Genomic DNA, 22,702 nt, shown 5'->3' with positions numbered 1-22,702 from the left:
AATAAAATATTAAAAAACGATCTAACAAAAATATGTTAATTTAAACTGGAAGATTTTTTTTTTATTTTAAAAACTATAAAACAAATAAAATGCCTTGCGTTTATGGCTTCAAACTGAGAAAGGGGTTGGATAAATGTAGGGTAAAATTAATACATAAAATAAATTGAGTTATTTGTTATTTTATATATTCAAAATGTAAGTAATTTAGCATTGTTACCTTTCTTAAAATATTTGTGTGCAACTGGGAATCTTGTTTGAAGGTTTTAATTTTTAAATAATTTAGTTTATTTATTAACAAATAAATAATTTATTTGTTTTTAAATAATAATGTTATTGCATTTACCTGCCAAAGCAAGATGTCTGATTTTCACTTCTCAATTTATTTTAACTCATTAACTGTCATGTTTTTTCAGTATTTATTTATTTAATGGTCTAAACCTAAACTTATCTTGAGAAATATCATACATGTATATCTTTTATCCTTTTCAACTGTGAACCCCGAAAGTGGAGTGACAGTTAAGAGGTAAATGATAAAATTAACAACTTAAAACACTGATTTACAAAATTAAACCGTCTTAATTCATACGTGCACTGTAATTAAGTCCATAAATGGCAACAGCATAACTGTTGTTAACCTACAAGTAATCCAAGCTCATTTCTTGAAAAAAAAAAAAACACACACACACCCTTCCAACAAGAGGTTGGAGCTCACCTACAAAGACTTAATAGATACTCCTGCTGATTTTCCAAAGTATCTATCGACACTTTACAGGCATCTGAAAGTGCTTAGAGCCCCAGCTACTGTTTGCTTCACACTGCTCTAATACAGCACATAGCTGGAGTTTGGCTTCAGATCAGACAGTCTACCGGGGAGGTAGACAACTTCTTAATTACATCTTGTAATTTCATGAAAGTTTCATTACAGTCCTTAATCTTTAAAGTGTGCAGTGCTTGTGTTTTGATACAGCTGTTCAGGTAAAAAATCATCTGGTTGTTCAGCCTGTAGATGGCAGAAAATTCATTCATTCATTTTCTTTTCGGCTTAGTCCCTTTATTAATCCGGGGTCGCCACAGCGGAATGAACCGCTAACTTATCCAGCATGTTTTTACGCAGCGGATGCCCTTCCAGCCACAACCCATCTCTGGGAACCATCCACACACTCATTCACACTCACACTCAACGGACAATTTAGCCTACCCATTTCTGCATGTCTTTGGACAGTGGGGGAAACCGGAGCACCCAGAGGAAACCCACGCAAACGCAGGGTGAACATGCAAACTCCACACAGAAATGACAACTGACCCAGCCGAGGCTCAAACCAGTGACCTTCTTGCTGTAAAGCGACAGCATTACCTACCGCACTACTGCGTCGCCCATGGCAGAACATAGCACTTTCAATTCTTTCTTTTTTTTCTTTTCAAAAGGATCCAAAATAGGCCTAATTTGATGCACTTTGTGTCCGGGATGCGTAAAATCAATGCAATGGCCTCAAAACCTCATCATTATCACATACCGGATGCATTGTAATGCATATCGATATTTGAAATCTCAACGCTTTAGGAAGTTGTTTTGCTGCCTGACCCTCAATGGACACACATCGACTACGTCAGCAGGTAAAGCATGCGGTAACATGATAACCAGCTTCACTTCTAGTGCATTCATACTGGCGTAGATCCACTATAGGCAGACCAGCAAATGAAGCCAGAACAGTTGTGAGCAGTTCAGATTTACAGTCATTTAATTGATGTCAAACGTAGCTTATAAACGGGAAAGACACGTACCATTTTCAAGAATATACAAGGACACAAATCATATCACACAATCATCTTGTGCAATCTGTCATCTTTGGGGCAGGAACGAATTGTTCGGCAAAGGAAGAATACAAAGAATCAACCCTAATCCTCATTTTCCATCTGTATTTTACAAAATAGTTGCAGACTGAGGTATTTTAAATCCCGAAACAGTGTAAATCTGGAAGATAGCTGTGACCCAACCGTTGGGAAGATTTAAAGAATGATTAAATAAGTTAACAAATGCAACATTTGACTGTTTATTGTGGTGTCGGGATCAGCAATGACCTTTCATTTCTTCCTTTTTTTGCGCTTACATCAATACAGAAATCACAGAATACACAGATGTACAAATATAAAGCACACTGTCTCACTCCTAGGGGAAATGTGAGCTGTCAGTCAGTCAGGGAAATGAGTCTTGACTCTTCCAGTTCATTCTCTGAGAAGAAATCTGCATGTTCTTCATATCTCGGAGAGGAAATCTGAACGTAACTTGTAAATGAGACCACCCTAAGTGTTTGGAGTTTTTATAAAAGCCCCTTTAAGAGGGAATAAACTGAGAATAAACCGATCAGGGGTCGTAATACTGCATTTTCTATGGAATGAATGAGCAGTCAGTTCAGTTGTTTGTAACAGACAGACGGCATATTCAGCATTAAGTTCAAAAACGCTGAAAAACGAGAGCAAATCTTTCCATTTTTTAGAAAAAAAGCAAAGAAAGATACTTTCCCTTGTTTCAGGATTAAATCTACAGTTTTTACTGTATATCTCAATGAAAAATGTACACCTAAATCTTTTAAGTCCTAGTTCGAGTAGTTTATTATTATTATTACTTAAATTTCTTCCTGTACAATGAAATACAACTTCAACTTCAAGACAACAACATCTGCTTTAAAAATACAGAGGGTTTGCTTTTCTTTTCTGTTTTTTTTTCTGCTTTTTTAATTCACCAAGATTGAAACATATGCCCTCCCTCCCTCCCGACCCAACTAAAACTGGACTTTTATTCAATATATACTTCTGTATGTGTGTGTGTGTGTCCGTATGAGTGTGTATGTGTGCGTGTATACAAGTGTGTTTTGTTCTCTATGTCATTTACTCACAACACTGTAAACATACAGAGACTATTATACATGTGCTTGCACTGGTTCATTGAATTTGGTTGACATCACTAGAACACCACAAAAGAAGTCATGATTTGGGGTGAACGAGAACACAATGGAGAGATCGAGGGCATCCGGAGAGCATCGGGTGGTCCTTAAAGTCTCTTCTTCTTCTTAAAGTCGAGTTGACTTCAGCTGTCTTGGTGAAAAACTTGCCACAGGGTGCGAAAAGTGAGAGACAGAGCAGCAGCAGTGCTAATGGAGGGACAGAATGAATACTCTTTCCTTCAGAGAAGAACAAGCTCCTCTTGAAGGAACCATTCTGACTTTGGAGAGGGTGGACCATGGGCCAACACAAGAGAGAGGCAAGGGGCTCTTTAGACAAGCATTTTTAGAGAACGGAGTCTACGCGGTTCTCGTTAGTCCTTTGCTTGTGAAGTCCCCGTTTAAAGTCAGTTTGAGTCTGTGCCTCACATGGTCAGAAGGCGGACGATATTTCACTCTCTCAGACAAAGGGGAAACCGAAAACACTAGCGCAAAATGGAAATGAAGAGTAAAACGAAACTAAAAGAATCCGGGCTGTTTTGTTCACAAATAGACACGCCTGAGGTCCCCTGGTGACGTGATGGTGTTGCATTGTGGGCAGAGTTTCTTGTTTCCCTGTAAAAAGACAAAGGAAAAAGTGAGAAGGCGGTAATTTTGGTTTCACAATAATAAAAGTAAAACAAAATGCTACATTTATAGAGACAGAGAGAGAAAATTGAGTTTATTGCCATGGCAAAAAATGTAAATAAAATAAAAACATAAAATTGACCACATTTTATAAATACAACTTTTCTATAGTTATAAAGAATATTCTAACAACTTAAAGTCACCAATAGCCATAAATAATACACAGGGTAAAATACATAATTAATAATAATAATAATAATAATAATAATAATAATAATAATAGACAAGATAAAATCTGAAATAGTTTTTTAAGGTTTACATTTGATAATTTTTTTAGCTTTAGAAGGATTCACATTTAAAGATATTTCATTTAAAGTGTGTCCAGTAAAAATTGTTGTCTGATAACATTAAAAATAGGGCATTCCACAATAATATGTTTAACAGTTTGGTTACTGTTGCAATATTGACATCTTGGTGGTTCTTCTTTAAGTAAATGTTCATGTGTGAGTCTTGTGTGTCCAATGTGGCATCTTCTATAAACAATCTCATCGTGTCTTGAGGTAAAAAATAAATGAGATTTTCTTTCTATTTCTGGCTGAATTTCAAAAAGTTTATTTTCTGAGCACTGATCCCATTCTGTTTCTACATTTATAGAGGAATAGGAATTTTGTTCTTCATTTCCGTCCTAACGTATAATAAAGTTTAGGTTTAGGCACACCAAGGCTGCATTTAATTGATAAAAACATAAATAAATACAGGGTGTTTTTACAGGGTTTCTGCAGGTTTCACCAAGTTAAAGTTAAGACTAAGACCTTTTTTTAAACCATTATGAAAGAAATCTTAGACTTATACAGGGCTAAATGCAAAGGATTTTTTCGAATAGCCCAGTTGGAAAAGATTTTAACTCGCCCAATCAATAAATGATTATAATTTATTACATTTAATAAAACAGTAATAATTAATTAATTAATTAATTAAAAATATAGGTCAGTAACCTCAGCAGTAAATAAATGGAGAACGTTTGAACAAATGTTACTGTAAGGAAAGCAATGAAAACATGAAAGTAAATAGTTTTAAACATGCTATTTTTAAATAAAAAGTTTTACTGAGATGGCTTTTATGTGATTGTATGAGTGCTAATGGGCAGATTGGGCAGATATATGAAAACAAAGGAAAATTAAGACAAGTAAAAAAAATAAAAAAAGATTTAAGACCTGCAACACAATATTTCAGTACATTTAAGACTTTTTAAGGCCTAAAATTTAGCTTTTGAGATTTAAGACATTTTAAGACCCCGTGGATAACCTGTTTATATTTTATAGGGATGAACAGATGTATATGTCACCGATATTTATTGGATGATATTGGATTGATTTAAAACTGTTGGCAATACTATGAATAAGGCAGAAATGAAAGAATAATAATTACATGAAGGCACTTCTTTTGAATGATCTGTTTTTTTTTCCCCTTCGAGCAAAATCATTAAATATATTCCAAAGAAATCTAAACATCAGACCTGTTCAAGTGCTGGCACGAACCACTGGTTAGTTTGGCTGAAAATGTCTTGGACAATAAAAGAAACTGACTGCACTGGCTTTACTTGTTAAGCCTTATTAAATAAATGTGTTCTATGTCAAATAAAAGATAATACTGCTAAAAAAAACATTAAGCCTTTAACTTTCCCATCAAGAAAACAAATGTTTGATTGCATTTCTTAACTCCTAATGTCGCTAGTTAACACACTCAATGCATTTTTTTCAACACATCAATAATTTCTAAAACATCAACCTCTACCAAACGGTAGATATGTCGGTTTATGGTAAAAGTACCAGAATGAATACATATACTATAAAAAATCTGAAAATATGAAGCGTAAGACCAATTTATTTTAAAACAATCAAAATAAAGCGTTGTTGAATACTAAATCATCTTTATTTTTTAAGTATGCCATAAAATATTTCAGATTCTCATTTAACATGTTTTCTTGTTTTTTTGTACAATAAAACCAAAATCAAGTGTAGTAGTGCAACAGGATGTTTGTTTGATTTTTTTTATTTGTAAACCAACAATGCTGTGAGTAGTGTAAACCATTATTTAAAAGTCATTTTTTAAATGACTTTAACAGTTATTATTTAGAGCAGTCAAAATATGGTCAACCATTTGGTAAAGGGGCAGTCAAAGGGTTAAAAGCTAAAATCACCCTTGAAGATTGTAATTTTGTTCATATGTTTATGTTAACTTGTGCCACTCTTAAAATGTTAAACAGTTTAATGTTAAATGGATCTGACCCATATACAGTAAAATGTAAGAAATGGAGGGGAAAATAGCTGGTACTGTATAGTACTTCATGAAATTGACCAATATTGGTAATGGAATCAAAAGTTTCTTTGATATCTATCTGTGCTTCCATAATATTTTACTATAATTTAAAAAGTAACTTATTCCTGTGATGGCAAAGCTGAACTTTCAGACTCAGATTCTTCAGAGTCACATGATCTTTCAAAATCATCTATGCTGAATTACTACTCAAGAGGCATTTATTACTAGTATCGATTCTGAAAACTGCTGATGTACACATTTATGGAAACTAGGACACATTTCAAAGTTCAAAATAGCAGCATCTATTTGAAAATCTTTCATTAGAGTATAAATGTCTCTCCTGTCACTTCTGATCAGTTTATTACATTTATACTGAAAGTATTTCTATATAATCAAAAAGACATAGTGCTTTACTGCAGTTTTACATTGTGTAAGTGTATGTTTAAATAAAAGTATATTACAGAGCGTTGCACAGGCGGCCCACCCTGTTCGACAAGCATGCGCCTTTCCCACTACCACTCTGATGTTCAGCCAGTACCCATAAAGCCTATGCCATAAAAAAAGCAGGAGAACAGCGGGGAGAGTTACAGGAGGAGGAGGAAGGTGAGCTGTGTGGTCTGCTGTCTACACCACACACACACATGCTGCACAGCGGCTGACTGAACATCACAACAGGGTCTGCTCTTAATGTCAGCAAACTATATACTGGGCTTCAAAAATACCACAACACTTGCTGGAGACGTGGACTGCAAGACACAAGAGTTATGAAATCTTCACATTTGCGCACTGCCTCAGGAAACAAACCCAACTGTTTGCTGAAGTTGAGATGGTTTTGTTATACTGAGGAATCTCACAACCATCTGCGAACATGTCCTTGTGTAACCTTCTCACACACAGGGTGATTTTCCTGCTTATACACATGAAGCTGCTCCTATTGGAACTGATACATTTAGGGTTGTTGTTTTTTTGCTCCTGACTATCTATTAGCAAACAGAAGAGTCTGGGAGACTGTAGTGTGCCTTCACATCTGACTGTAAAGAAGATTTGTGTCTCCATATGAATTAGTTCATGTCTACGGCTACGAAAACCGGACTGCTGATCTAGACTGAACAATCTGAAACAAAAGCTCAGGGATAATGTGGTTTGCGCCTGACGTGTGTACTAGAACGAGGAATTCTTGCCTAGTTTCTGTGCTTTTTTCTTAAGTTATGAGCACTAGGAGTCCTTTGGGGTTAATGTTTTCAACCCTTCACACATGCACAAAACTCTTTTTGCTGTCTTCAGTAATTCGTTGTTCTTATTTCATCTCCATTGATTTTTTTCTGTATGGTAAACAAAGGCCCATTTCAGTCTTGTGAATTTTTGAACAATTTAGGTATTACAAAAATAACAGAGTGCATCTGTGATCAGTTACTGCTTAGAAAAATTGAGCCTGGCCTGCTATTTCTGATGACAAAATTTGTATCATGCACTTTGTATGCATACTTCAGCATATACATAAAAAAAGTAAGTGACCTTGGGCTGAATGGATCCACAGCATTATCTGGTTTATTACCCAATAACGATGGAGTCCATTATTAGATTATTAAGGGTTTCAAGTTTGAGTTCATGGTCTGACTACTAGTTTGTGGTTGTAGTATGAACTGCATAACAAAAGTTGGGGCTCTACTACTGACCGAGTCGGGTTAATTTAGGGTGCGTTCACAACTGTGGTTCGGTTCATTTGGTCCGGAAGAAGGGCAACAAATCTTTTTCACACCAAATCTTTTTCACACCACACTGATTGCTATGGTCCAAACCAGTTAAAAAGAACCAAAATGCAGTCATGTGACAAAATCCACATCACTCATTGGCCAGATGTTATTGAACGCATTTCCTAAACTGCTTTTCAATTGGTCAGAATTAACGTGTGGGAAAATGGCAACGAAACTCCCACAATTAAACAAACCAGCAGACACAAAATGTCAGTTTTTACTACGAAGGGATGACTGTGCTGGCTGATTGTATCTATGGTCATAGTATACTCGTTAGTATACATCACTTTAGATAAACTATACATGTCAAGATTGAAACGTGGCTGGAAAACACTGTTTTAATGCACTGCAAACGGCAAAAGCACATTTCAAGTCACTTCAGGAGGAGGCGTGAATTAATTTTGCTAAACTGCGACATGGTCATCCTGCAGAAATGTTACCAACAATCCACCAGGTAATGTTTTTCCCTCTCTCTCTGTTTAAAATAGTTTTCTGTGAGCTTCTGCATTAAAGCCTACAGATTTAATTATAAACATTCTCACTATGCTGTGTTGGGTCCTCGACTTTAAGAGAATGTGGTCAGATAAGGCACAGAAACTCGAGTGCAATTGCTACAGTCACACCTGCCCAAACGATCCTCACCAAGAGAGAAAATGAACTCTAGTATGATTCAACTGAACTAAATAAGGCAGGTGTGAAAACACCCTTAGGCTCTTTTTTAAACCAAAAATGAGAAGTAAAACATGAAGTAGTGGAGCAACAAAAACCACAGTGTGCTTCCTTAAATACCCACAAATCTCCCAGTCACAAAGAGGACCAGAGATTTAGTGCCTTTGTTCTGGGAACCAGGAGTTTACCTAGTTTTAATGAGCGTGGGCAGGTCATGGACTAAATGCGGGCTCCTCGCATCAGCGGCGGGTGGCTGCTGCGCTCCATTAGCTTCATAAAACAAGGCTGACGCTAACCAAATTACACGCATTTACTTTGATCAAGACGCAAGGAGCCCCGCCGTGCTACTTTTATTGCTGTCTTTAGGCAACAATTTTAATGCCTGCATTACTAACAATCCGCTGTGGCAGAGCAGGCTGGCACACACACACGTCTCTGTTCTTCGGCGAGCTGTACACAGAAGGCCTTGTGATAAGCGGAGATGGAAGGAGCTGATTTAATATACAGCATATTGGAAAACGGCTGAGGCTGGGAAACATTTCCTTATTAATTGCTTCCGTGTGTGGTGACAGAATGTGTTAGTGGCTAATGAGAGTGGGCTCCCGGAGGAAGACTGGCTAAAACAGCTAAGGGAGCAGAGGAAGAGCCAGTGAGTGTAAGTGTGGGATTGCAAATGGACAAGTCGCAATTCTGATGACAAGCATCAGCTGAATAAGCAATGCCATCTAAAGGGATAAGAACCTGGAGCCCTACGTGAGGAATCTCACAGGTCTAGTTAAGACTCTTCAACCTACACTCTAGCTAAATATTACAGCATTATCAAAATCAACTACTTCATTATCCACATTAAACACTGGCCTGGGCCACAAGTGACTCACAGCATGAGAAGGTTTTAGCACTCTGTGGTGTGTAGAACTGAAATTTAATATGTACCTGAACTACTCGCATATCAAAACTATCCACATCAGCAATACTCCATTTACTGTTACACTATAGTGTGAAAAATGTACACACAGACGTGACTTAAAGTGAACCAAAGTGCAGCCTATGATGTTCTCTACTTGACCTCAAGACCATTCAAATATGATCACCACCTTTGGAGGGGCCTCTGGGAAAAACTAAAATTTAAAATAGCTAATCATGTCCATGCACAAAAGCCGTTTATAATGTGTGTAATTATGATTCATTTAACTTACAGGGTGATTCAAAAAGAACACAACTTTGAAAATCTGTATTTAATTAAGGAAACATGATGGAACCTTGGGTAATAAACAATGTGAGGAGTACTTAAAAGTTGTTTTCAGTAGAGAACAAGTTTCTAGATGTTCAATATGACCCCCTCCAGACACTTTCAACCCAAAAGTTGTGGTATTCTTTTTGAATCGCCTTGTATATTCTTAAAATTGGCGTTAAGATTATTACAAATATAGTCTAATGCTAATAATTGATAAACACTGTTGCTTGGTATTATCTTAACTATAAAGCAATGGTGGTACAAACTTACATGGAAAAAAGTATATATATTTAGAAATTCATTTGTTTAGCTTTTTCGTGGACCCCTTACCAAAAATATAAAGGAAACTACATAATGTTTGCTATTCATACTGAGAGAAAATAATTGCATACCATAAATTTGCATGTATTCTACCTGATATTAAAGAGGAATGACAGTGGAAAAAACTAACAAAAAAATTTGATAATCATTATAACTGCTAATTGCTTTGATAGCGCCTTGACCTAACAATCAAATTTGCCAAAGATTTTAATTAATATCTAGGAATTAGGAAGTATTAGGAAGCAACAAATAGGTACAACAGATTTAAAAATAAAAAATAATACAAAAAAACTAATAATAATAAATCATCAAAATGTTCAACAGTTGCTGATTTACTTTAGTCCATTTGATGAGCAGGTGTGTAATTCTTACCAGAGTCCTTAGCCAGCATTCTTCACAGTGCACGTGCCAACATTGGATAGAGGTGAGTGGCATTGTATACGAGTCCTGAGGTAGAAAAACAAGGAAAACGATTAATTTGACCCAGTCAGATGAACATAATTCACATCTACAGCCACTTACACACACAACATCAGACGCCACTAGACAGCACCAGCACAGGAGGCAGGCAGATGGGCAGTGAGGGAGCGTGTGGGGCAGTGCAGGGGTCAGGCGGGGTCAGGCCAATGGGAGCACAGAGAGCCTTACCCTCCGGAGTGGCAGCAGCTTCTTAATCCCACTGCTGCCCGCAGTGGCGGTGCTGCAGCCTGTAACGTAGCCTCTGTACAAACAGTACACGCCGAGCTGCAAGGCCTCTGCACTCCCGTGCCTCTCAGCCGCCTGATTCTTGCCGTCCGCCCCTGTTTGGGTCGGCTTCCGCTGCAGGGATATTCAAGAGCGGCACTGAGAACAAAAGCGTGGCCACTATGGCAGGCATAGACACACACACATCAGACCAACGGGCGAAACTATCAGTATAAGCTCTCGGCCGACACGAAGCCAGAACTGGATGGCTGAGAGTTCTGTTCTGCTTGTGTGAAAGTAATTAATTTGGATATCATGCTAGACAACTGTCTGTAACTGATGTTTACACTTCCAGACCTTTTTTGGTCTGCTATATGTTCAATAACCAGCAGGTGGCAGTAGACCACCACTGAAGAAATGCTCAGCTCCACAACCGAAGAAAACGCTTTAGGATCTTTCCAATGAATTCATCAAAATTTTCAGATAATGTTCTCTACAAGGCCAGAACTGATCAGTGGTTGACATTCAAGATTTGATTTCACTTTAATGAAACAGAAATTCAATCTCCAAAGCTACATGAGCTGTTGTCTCAATAGTCTGAAGCACCTACAGGAATAAAGCTGAAAAGGTTTAGCATAGATATCCAATAGGAAGGCCACTACTGCAAACTCACCAGGAAACTAACGCAACAGAACCTTGTTAATCATCCAGGCCATGCTAGATTGAAGCTGAAGGAGGCAAACCATCACAAAGCTTCAGCTGGCTTTGTGCATGATTGCGGGTGTTAGGTCATATCACCACAGCTTGTTATTAAGGATGGGTTACAACCAAACACACCCACATGAACGCACACAATACTGCCAAGCGAGAGTTCTCACCATGCATATGAGACACTTGTATCGGTCTCCTCTGAGGATCTGCTTCTCCAGTTCTCTTATGCGGGCCTTTAGCGCCTCCAGTGTGGTCGCTGTCGAGTCCTCTGTGATCCTGCAGGTACAGAACAAAATGAAATTTGAGGTTAATTTAGAACATTACAAAGCAGCTTGGTCCATTTATAAAACTGAAAACAGCGGAATGCTAATTACTTTTTTAAAGTTGTGCAGTCACGCAAATTTGCAATTCACAAAGCTTCAGTTCACTCAAACCCAAAGACTGCTAACTCCTAAAAAGTCTGAAATTAAAGACAGACAGCCCACTGGAAACAGTGAATTCATCCCCGCTCCACCAGACCATGATGTCAATATGAACTAATACGTTTTTACTTTTTGGTACTAGCATCTTATTAAACAGAAATGAGCTTCCTCAGTCTTTTAAGGGTCCAGAAAGCAGTTTCTGCAACTTCTGACCTGTCAGGCCTTCACTAAACATCCCTCAGACAAATGCCTCTCAGCAGCTGAATGTATATTTAACACTGTCCACAGCATATGAACTCGCAATAACTAAATCAATATGGTCATCCATTGATTGTGCGACGAGGCGCTTGGCGAGATGTTTATGGTGATCCGCTCATTTTCCAGGCAGATGGAGCACTGATCTACAGTATTGATTTAACGTTGCTACAGCGTTCTCCTAGGCACAATCCCCCCGATTAGTGCCTGCAGTTCCACTGCCTTTTCCAATAGCTTCATTTATTACATGCCTGTGTGACTCCACAATGAGTACACGAAGAGCACACACACTGGAACATGGGCCTCCCGGTAATCAGGTACTATTAGAATGTAAATCAAGAAAGAGCCATTAAAACGGAAAGAACCATTTATAGACTCAGCATCTCCTATATAACCAACCTAAATGGAAGAACAATGACAGTGTAACCGGAAAATCCTGAAAAGCAAAGCTTAAAATTGAGTACCTAGGAATTAAACATGCCCCATTTAATTTGAAATTGTGATGATGTATGGATTGTAACATACATTAGAATATAGTAAATTTTCAAAGAAAAAAAAGTATTGATTGTTCGAATCCACTGATTGTTAACAGGACGAAGACAGGTCTAAATGTGAGCTTATAGTTAGGGCTGCATAATTAATTTAAATGAAGTTTGATTAAGCAAAAGCTGCGATTTCCGTGTGCATGTTGTTAGGGAAACACGGCTCTGTGATCAGTAGTACGCCTTCTCCAAAGGCCAGAGGGCGCTCTCGCACTGAAACTGCAAATACGTCACAAAGAGATCAGGAAATCAAACATACTGAAGGAATTAACTGCTTTTGTGGATTCAATGTGACTGATAAACAAACTATGCAATCATCTCACGAACATATTTGTTTCAAACACTCAACTGAAGTTTTGACGTGTGTCTGAAGCAATCATGTTAATGTAGTATTAAATAAGAGCAATGGTAAACAAATCACAAAACGATCCTTGTCGATTTCAGGATTGTGCCGATTAAATCATCCACAAGCTTTTGCGTAACTATGACTCTTCGTTGCTGCTGGAAATTTACAACTGATTACAGAGCCAAAATGCAAATGAAAATGGCCTTTGATTGATCGTACAGTCCTACTTGTAGTCCTCACTTGAAAGCGGTGGAGTTTAGGCATAATAAATAGTCCAATCCTAAATGAATAAGGAAATCCAGAATATATACTACCAATAAAAGATCATGACATTTTAAATTAAGGGTAAAACTAAAATCAACCAATCAGTTTATTTTTAGTTACAAGGATGTTAGAAAAAGACTGCAATCTTAAGTTGATTCTTCCCAAGGTTAGGCATGGGCTGGTTCTGAGGGTATGATAACCTTGGATAATAATATCACAGTTTCACGGTATGCTCTCAGACATAAAAGTACAAAAGCTGTCACTGTGGTGGTACCTTTTAAAAAGATACACTTTGGTACCTTAAAGGTCCACACTTGTACCTTTAAGGTACATATTAGTACACATAAAAGACAAACGTTTACCTCGTGGTACCTTTAAGGTATCAGTGTGGATATTTTAAGTACAAAAGTGCACCTTTTAAAAAGGTACCACCCCAGTGAGAGCTTTTATACCTTTATTTCTGCTCTAAAATAAGTTCATTTTAAATGTCTGGGTAAAAACACAATAGATTTTGAACACCATTTTATTTTGAAAAAAATATAAATATTTTACAGCTGTAAACATGTCCGGCTACATAATTGAAATAAATCTTTGACTTCTGCTGTCTTCATTAATTTCAAAAACAGATTTCTTTACAACTTCAAAAGGGGATTTTTTGGATATATTTTCTGCTGGAGCAACTGTTGTCCTAAAAACAAACAAAAAAAAAATTCTTACATATACCATAGGAACGATATAACAGAATTTTTTTGCAGTTTTAAAACCTTGACATTTCCAAACCGCGGTATACCTTGAAACAGTTATCGTTCCATGCCTACCCAAAGTCACCCAGGTCTCTGTCCAAAAGCCCCAACAACACAGTGACCTTGACCAAGGAGAGTGAATCGTCCGGACGGTCAATTCCCTGCAGCCTATAATCAGCACAGGGACTATAAAACTTTAAAATCTCTTCTTATTAGTGGCCGGCTTGTAAAAAAGCATTTAGTCTTGATTAGCGTGCATGCTTATAAAGCAGACAGGAGAGTAGGTGTATCGTGCTCCATGCCTGCTGTTTTCTTTAACAGCTTCATAAATCGCTGTGGTTCACTTGCCCGTATGCCGTCACCGGCCCAACAAAAGAATACAACTATCAACCCCCAAGCAATGCCCGACCCGCTCCAGCATGAATATTCATTCTGTGCTGCTTTATAGAAAACCACATTCTAAAAGTTATTTAATTCCCTTGGGTAGTAAAAGTGGGTTTTACTCTATCTTTATGTGGACTGAGACGGAGAGAAGGTCTGGGTGAAAGAGAGTCAGGCTGCATTTTAATACGAAAGCAGGTGTAAAACCTGGAGAGGAGTGCCTGGGTGAGTTCAGAACAGAAAATCATCAAGGCCCTGTTGAGTATGTGGGAGAAAGTTTGAAAGACATTAAACACAGGCCTCATTTTTGCTCTGAAGTGGCATGTTGGCTGAATTATGCCAATGACGTCATCTAGGGAAAGAATAATGTCATTTCGATTAGGAGTTTAAGTCACTAAGGAAACCACAATGAGGACTGACATCCAAACTAATAATGTCGTTTACCTACAGCTGTGGTCTATAATGGCAAACCCATTACATTAAAATTGGATTTGGATGTTAAAACAAATGATGGACGTGCAGGTCTAATGCTTTATACAGACATCACTCTCTATTAAGGTATATTTCTATTTGTAAGGCAACAAATCCTCCAGTTTAAACAGCAAGTAGATGAAGCCTACCACCGCTATCTCATACTGTCATTATGGCAAGGCTCTGAGTGTGAGGCTATTTCTCATTTCATTATCCTGCCCCTTAACCATCCGTCTCCATCAGAGCCAAGCCTAACTGTAGAAGGCGGTGTAATCTATCGGTCTACGCGGCTTGACATGAGAGCACAAGTTACAAGTGCAGAGAGATACTGGGAGATCTTTATAAAGTCACTTGACAATCAAACCTTCCTTGCATACTTTAAACCAAGAGGCTGACTGAGCTTGTGATTTTTAGGAAATGAAGAAAAGAAAAACGTTACAACAACCTAATTACTATAATATAAATTATTAGAAATCATTCATCCATCAATCTATCAATCTATCCATCCATCCGTCCATCTATCAATCCAACCACCTATCAACCTGTCTGTCTATCTATCCGTCCGTCCATCCATCCATCTATTGATCTATCAATCTTTCCATCTATCTATCCATCCATCCATCCATCCGTCCGTCTATCAATCCATCCAATCTACCTACTCTATCTGTCTTTCCATCCATCTACTCCATCCATCCATCCATCCATCCAACCAATCAAGTTCATTCATCCATCCATGCGTCTATCAATCCATCTAGCGATCCAACTACTGTATTTATCTGTCCATCGATCCATCGATCATCCATCTATCCATTTGTCCATCTATCTATCTATCTATCTATCTATCTATCTATCTATCTATCTATCTATCTATCTATCAATTCATCTAATCTACCCACTCTATCTGTCTTTCCATCCATCCACTCCATCCATCCATCCGTCTATCAATCCATCTATCCATCCAGCGATCCAACTACTGTATTTATCTGTCCATTGATCCATCCATAATCCATCCATCCATTTGTCCGTCTATCTATCTATCTATCTATCTATCTATCTATCTATCTATCTATCTATCTATATCTATCTATCTATCTATCTATCTATCTATCTATCTATCTATCTATCTATCTATCTATCTATCTATCTATCTATCTATCTCTCCATCCATCCATCCATCCATCCATGAAACATTTTAATATTGTTAAAACAGATTAAATTAAATAGGTTTGAAAAAATAAAATAGTCTCTAATAATTCTGGAAGCAATCTGATTATTGTTGAGGTACACAGAAATCTGCTACGCCGTTTCAAGTTGAGCATGAAATTTGCCAGCAGTCACATGGGTGGCAAAGGAGCCCTCATTTATCATGTGCAGAATGAGCGGGGACAGAGGCGACCCTTGTACCCAGAGATCATTACCCATCTGGGCACAGGAGAGCTCGGTGAATTCATTCATCCCCCTTCGCCTTACGAAGACACACATGTTTACAATTTACACAACCTGCAACACAGTAACATGCTCGCCCTTACACCAACACACACACAATCCACAATGAATCACTGTAACTAAAGGGGACAAGTCTCATTTTCATTGCAGATTGAAATGCATGTGTTTTACAAACAGTGGGGTTTGGGATTGTTTTCAGGCTGGAAGTGAAATGAAATGATTCAGCTCCTTATGCGGCCTCTTTAAAGCTCGTTCAGATTAAGACCCCTCACTTCAGGAAATTGGAAATGAAACAATGGCACAGCCATTCCCGTAAGTTTGCATGCTTCATCCTTTTCGTGCTCACCATGAAAAAGAAAGAAAAAAAAGCACAAGTACGTCATTTTTTTTAAACGCTAAATAAATATGTTAATCTAAACCTCAAAAGATACAACAACTGCAGTGTTTCATCCAGGAAAGAGTTAATACGCCTCCCTCCCCCTCCTCATGACCCCTCAGGATTTGATTAATGATATCATCATTGAGATTTATCTCCCTGGCCCCTTTCATAAGACAATATCGCGTAACATCCTGTGATACCTGATCAAATCAGCAGAAGGAGAAAGGAGAGGTGCTCTTCGGAAGAGAGGGCTCTACTGTCGGGGAGAGATGGATAGATTCAGACGGAGGGCCGAGGAGTACAGGCACAGACTAGGAGAAATATTGCGCGCGATATTAAATAAACGAGTGTGTGTCACGTCTGGAGCTAAGCGCTAAGCTAATAAAACGGGTGGCGGGTGGGTTGCGCTCATTGCTCGCTCTTCTCCATGACATCAAACAGCTGCAGTGATTCATACCCCGGCTGGCTAAAACACTTAATGCCCCCCGATACAATGCTACGGCTAGTCTAAACGGCTGCCTGGTGCTGTGCGTGGAGGGAGGGCAAAAGTGAGAGTCTCTACAGAGGAAAGCAATGAATCAATCTAAGCTGTCACGCTCCTGCAGCTCCACTTAGGATTCCCGTTCTGTCCATTTTCATTCTCCAACTTGCACACCCACGCTCGGACAGAGACACACAGTGTTCATAGCATCATCTACTAACATTCATTTCCACACACTCGGTCAAACCTATCAAGCAACGGTGTGCAAAGTCACGCCTTTAACTGCTGTTCGTGGCAAACGCGGTTAACAAACGGGATTTCGATTGCAGACTTGAGCTGACATCAAGCTTGTGCTATAGATGAAGTCATTTGGAGATGCACTGGAGGTGAGAGAAGCGTGCTCACGATGTGCCGATGAGAAAAATCAATTATGGCGGGTCTGCTGTGCTTATTCACCAGTTATCCGCCCCAGATATTTAATATGGGGCCCGGTGATGGCCGCCCGCACAAGATTGATTCAGCTACACTGGAAGCTTCTCCCTAGAGAAGAGAGCTCAGAGGAGAGAACAGATACATGGACAATGAATTGGAAGGGGGTGGGTCTGCATTTAAGAAATGTTCTGGAATTTTCTTTGTGTATAATACTAAAAATAATACAAATAAAATATAAATTATATACATCGTTTTAACACTGAAATTAGTTGAGAATCATGTTAAGTTACAATTCCACACCACTCTCTCTGATGAATAAATGGTATTGCCAACAACTCTGGACAGGGGATTTAAACCTAGCTAGATAAGGGACACGGGTCATGTGGACTGACAGCTGTGCTATTGGGTAGGCAGAGTGAGGTATGTCTGTGGTTAGCGTGCTGACCCTGGATCAGCTCAGAGACAGCAGGGTGAGATCGAACCAAGAGAGAGGACAGTCACACCACCGTAGCAATAAGCCCCTCTTCTACTTGGAGCTACGATCTGACCCCAATTACCCATTCAGTGAGGCTGGCCCCCACACGCACAAATGGGAGGGGAGTTTAGAGGGAGCACTTGTCTGGGAATATGGATGAGGACGTGGAGATGAGGGAATTACAGGGGCCGGCCTTTCACCCACTCAGGTTATTCAAATTTATCTGTGGCTAGAAGCTGCCTGCTATGCTCCCTCCATCTTGCGTTCACTCACAGTGGAGTGCAGGGATTCATATTACTTTCACTGTGTCCACTTGTCCCCTTCCTTGTACACTTATTTGTAGGGACAGGAATTTTTAAATAATACAATCAATAATAATAGCAAATAGATGGCCCTGCCACCATTTATGTTTCTTCCTTTAACATCTGAAAGGCGTGTTACCAACAATTTAATCTGACTTTGAATTTTGCAATAAGCAATAAATATTGCACAATTCCTGCAGTGTAAAGCTGTAGTAATGTTGGAAACATTAATCAATTCAATGCATGTTCAATAAAGGTTAGGAGAGGTTTTTCTTCAAGGTTTAAAATATTAGCAATTTATTGGATACAAATGAATAATTCGATTCACAAAATTCTTTTATCCTCAACGCAATGCAAGAGTTACATTCTGGGGTGTGCAACAAATTCCATTTCCTGATTTTAAACGTAGCTGATATTAACAGGTGGAGTTTAGTGGAATTCGTCACTTGTCAATCATTCTCCAGTCCTCCATTGGCCGCACCCATACATACGTCCTCTTTTTCTACGAATTCTCTGCACAACATTAAAAGCATAATACTTTCTCAACTGCAAATATTCTGTGCTCACATGAAGTTTCGCTGCAGAGCTCAAGTTAATTTTAGACAATCAGCTTCAGCTACTTTTGCAATAATGCTTCATTAGTATGCAAAACATATCACACTCAACAGTAGAAGTTCAGTTAATATATCACCTTTGAGCAATTCAAATACAATTGTTTAATGAAAAGAAAAAGAGTAAAAAATACAAAATAAAATAAAAAATATATTCCTTTTTACAACAGTATGGAAATGGCTAAAAGCATATTAGCATTCCCAGGCTGTGCAGCAAGTCAGGCCCAGACAAGACTCAGCTGCCTGGGATCAATACTAAGGGCCACTCCCTGTGATCAAGCATGCTCCGGAGAGATGAGCACACTAAATGCATCATTTATGATCTTGCAGTCCCTACACAAACTAATCTCACCCCAATACACCAGCAAACACACTGCCACTGCGGACAGGTGTGTGTTTGTACTCACTTCTCTATCTCGCTGTTTTTACAGGTTCTCTGTGTGGAAGACGAAGATGAAGAGCTGGGCTCTTGTTTGCTGCTCTCGCCATTACTTGTGGAAGGCATTTCTGCAAAAAAACAGATACAACTATAATGAACAGAACATATATAATGAATGAGGGCCAACAAAAGCAACATTTTATTCTATAACAATCCCAGAAAACAAGCATCCTACAGCTTTTGTCGAAATCATTTGCAGAGACTAAACTTGGACAACATTTCTAGTGCATTAAACTTTGCATTTGCGCCCTTAATATTCTGGCAGTTTAAATATGCTGTGAGTAGTTTATTTGAAAACAGGTTATTATGCTCACCAAGGCTGCATTTAATTGATGAAATAAAAACTACCTTATTTTTTGACTATGGCTTTTCAAATTTTCAAAAAATGAATAGTAAGGAAAGAATAGTATTTAAAAAAGGCCAACTCACCATCACTGGCCCACTTGGAAAACTCAGGTGTTATTCTATTGGATGGCACGCCACCACTACAGAGGAGAATCAGAAATTTACAGTATAGCCAAGACTACTGAGTTCCGATTTGACATTTTAAACTGCAATAAAAGGATGTTATTTAAAGCCAGCATACTTCAAAACGGCTCCGCGCAGTGCCTCACGTTCTTTGGCCTCTCCCTGGTCCTCTCCAGAGCAAGGAATGATGTCTGCTTCAGTGTACCTGGAAATCCAGAGTTAAGGAACAACTGCATCTATATTCAGTTTTCTATGCACACTGCAGAACAGGTTATGAGCTAAAAGTCTCTTGGGGAATGAATAAGGATACTGGGCTTTGCCATACTCCAGTGTGTCATCTCCATCCACATCCAGGTCAGCGTCACTGTCATGGCTCTCCTTCGTGCTACACATGGCAAAGCCTGTTCCTAAAAACAAGGAAGAGGAATAATAGATATCAGTAAATGAAATTTGGGTTTAAACCCTTTGTCGCGTTCAATAATGCACATTACGTTTTTACAATATATGTGCTGTCACTAGCAACCAGCCTGAACTGTAATTGACCCAATCCATGACGGCTTTGTCCTGCCAGAGAAACACCAATTAAGAAACCCTGTTCTAGCTGTGAGCAGGACCGGATTATTGAAGACAGGCCAGAAGCCTGGTTCTCTGGGCTCAGATGGAGGCATCAGAGCCAGTCTGAATGGGAGTTGTGTCAGGTGCCTGTCAGGGTGCGGGTCCCGAGCACTCGGGCGTGCAGACTGAGTGGCACTTCTATAAATCCAGTGATGAGTGCACAGACAAACTCCAGCCACCGGCTGACTGGGTACTTCAGTTCTGGTTAGGAAGAGGTTGGATCGGCAGCAGCCTGAAGGGTGGGAGCAGCCCATAGAGACCCAGAGTCTGATTGAGCTGCAAAAGGTGGGAGTGGGCCAAGACCCTGAGGGGCTGACGGAAGGATGTCAGGGCACCAAGAACAGGTCTGTCACGGATGAGGAGCTGAGGTAGGAAATGGAGGAGAGAAACGGTGCTTCTCATTGCTCAGTGGTACAGCATAGGATGAATACTGCAGATTGTGGAGTGGATAACTACAACCTTCAAGGAGAATTTAAGACACTGACGGAAACGAGGAGAACTGAAAGTGGATGTGTCGGTCGTGATACGTCTCTCCTCCTCTCCGTAAAGGGATCCAAAAGAGGCAGAGAAGGGATAAAATGCATCACAAATGCTTGCTCTTTTTTTACAATGTGCCGATGGTTTTTAGTGATCAAATAAAAGGGACCTTTTAAGTTTTATTTGGTCGCTGTGACTGCAGAGGCATATGCGAACAATAGCTGAGCTACATAAATCTTAGCTGCTCACAGAGACAATTAGAGTTGAGTTGTGCATGCTAGTCTAAACGTACATTACTGTACAATAATAACTTACAGAAATAAAAGAGCATGTCTTGTGCTTTAATTTCTTGACAACAGTTGATAAAGCAGCATTTAAAAAAGAAAAGTATTACAATTACAGCTTACTCCAGTAAATTGTCAGCTATTGCTCCAGTCCTCAATGTCACATGATCCTAGAGAAATCATGTTTGTGTTCAGAAAAATACATTTATTTTTTATCAATGCTGAAAACATTTGTAGTGCTGCTCGAGTATCCCTCTCTTGCTTCTGATAAATCTGAAAATGGGTGAAGACTATAGTCAGCCAAAAATAAAACACTGTAATCTGTAAATGATGGTGAACATTTCATTAATGTTCTGTCAACAAGCTGCAAAATAGCCAAACAAGGGGAAAAACGAGGGGGAAAACATAATAAATATATTGTTGTGACCACTAATGGCAGCAAAGCCAGACAAAGATGTGGCAGGCCATAAGCAGAAAGAAAAAAAAAAAATCACTGTTAATTTAATCAATTGATCAGGCTATGGATCCTGGCTAATGCTTTTCTAGAACCAGGCCAGGAAAGATGTCATGTTGCATTGATTCAACATGGTCATGAAGCCTGTCCGGCACATACACTGATGAAAACCAGCCAGACTGAAAAAATAAAACAGAGTACACCTAGTCAGGCGAGCACAATTTCAAAACGGCCACCTGAATGGTGTATAACTACACAAGCAGTGTTGTAAGTGTGTCTGACTGTGAAAGCTGGGGCTACTGTTAAGCGGTCCTGGCAGGCAATCTAATCTGTGCCGAAAAGGTCAGTGCCACTCTAACTGCCTCTCAGTCAAATTATGCACACCGTCGCACCGCCTCTTGCCGGCAGCCTCTGGGACATAAGCTCACTCTTCTTCTTCTTCACTGAATACACTGGACAAATCAAAGAAAAAATTGTCTCCTTCACATTCTTACAGCAATACTCTGCAATACTTTGCATAATAATTTGGAATGTCACCTTCAGGGTGCTTTCACACTTGGTTCAATTGCCTGGACTGAACCCAAGTTTGATTGTCCCCCCTTGCCGCCTTCTCGGCTGGTTTGTGTTCACACTGTCGTTTTTCCTTCTGAACCCCAGTACGCTTGCATCATCAAGCTGCTGTTTTGTGTACAATTGTTGCTAGGTGATGGCCACGAAAGCAAAGCGCCAAAATGAAGATGTCCGCATATTACGGTCGTTTTGCTTTTACATCTCTTGAGGTTAAAAACATCTGCAGAAGTCGTCTTTGGTGGAGACACGCAGACATTATCATTGTTTGCATTGGGTCAGTCCTGCTTGTCACCAAGGTAGATGATACACAGACATACACACCCGAATGAACGTTATGAAAACTATTGTTTGTTGTACAGTTGACGGTTCACGTCTGTTATCTGGTACAATTGCATTCATATCAGAAGTAAACCGTACCGCATGAACTGTACTCCAAACCACCTCTTTCAGGCAAACTCGTGGACAGTTCATGGGTGCGCACCAGAAGACAGCGTTCACACTAGCTAAACGTACCATACTTTGACATCAAATGAACCCAGGTGTATACCAAAAGTGCTAGTGTGAAAGCACCCTCAAAGCAGGCCTTG

At 39.1% G+C, this 22,702-nt stretch overlaps 1 protein-coding gene across 9 annotated transcripts in view; it reads right to left on the bottom strand.

Moving 5' to 3' along the window:
- Positions 1-2,037: 2,037 nt before the first annotated feature.
- The window catches only part of rnf220a (ring finger protein 220a), a 204,942-nt gene continuing 184,277 nt past the window's right edge, over positions 2,038-22,702 (bottom strand). For 4 of the 9 annotated variants that reach the window (XM_056477746.1, XM_056477756.1, XM_056477764.1 and 1 more), the window contains 8 exons: positions 20,026-20,122; positions 19,834-19,920; positions 19,677-19,732; positions 19,216-19,315; positions 11,426-11,534; positions 10,512-10,682; positions 10,236-10,310; positions 2,038-3,554 (listed from right to left, as the gene is read on the bottom strand). In XM_056477746.1, coding sequence (XP_056333721.1) covers positions 3,483-3,554; positions 10,236-10,310; positions 10,512-10,682; positions 11,426-11,534; positions 19,216-19,315; positions 19,677-19,732; positions 19,834-19,920; positions 20,026-20,122 — 767 coding nt within the window. In that variant the 3' untranslated portion in view covers positions 2,038-3,482. The remainder of the gene's footprint in view (positions 3,555-10,235; positions 10,311-10,511; positions 10,683-11,425; positions 11,535-19,215; positions 19,316-19,676; positions 19,733-19,833; positions 19,921-20,025; positions 20,123-22,702) is intronic. The other 5 variants (XM_056477772.1, XM_056477791.1, XM_056477792.1 and 2 more) reach the window with 2 other exon arrangements.

Source organism: Danio aesculapii, chromosome 2 (assembly GCF_903798145.1).
Source record: "Danio aesculapii chromosome 2, fDanAes4.1, whole genome shotgun sequence".
NCBI classification, from domain to species: domain Eukaryota; kingdom Metazoa; phylum Chordata; class Actinopteri; order Cypriniformes; family Danionidae; genus Danio; species Danio aesculapii.
This window is presented reverse-complemented; position numbering and strand designations above follow the sequence as displayed.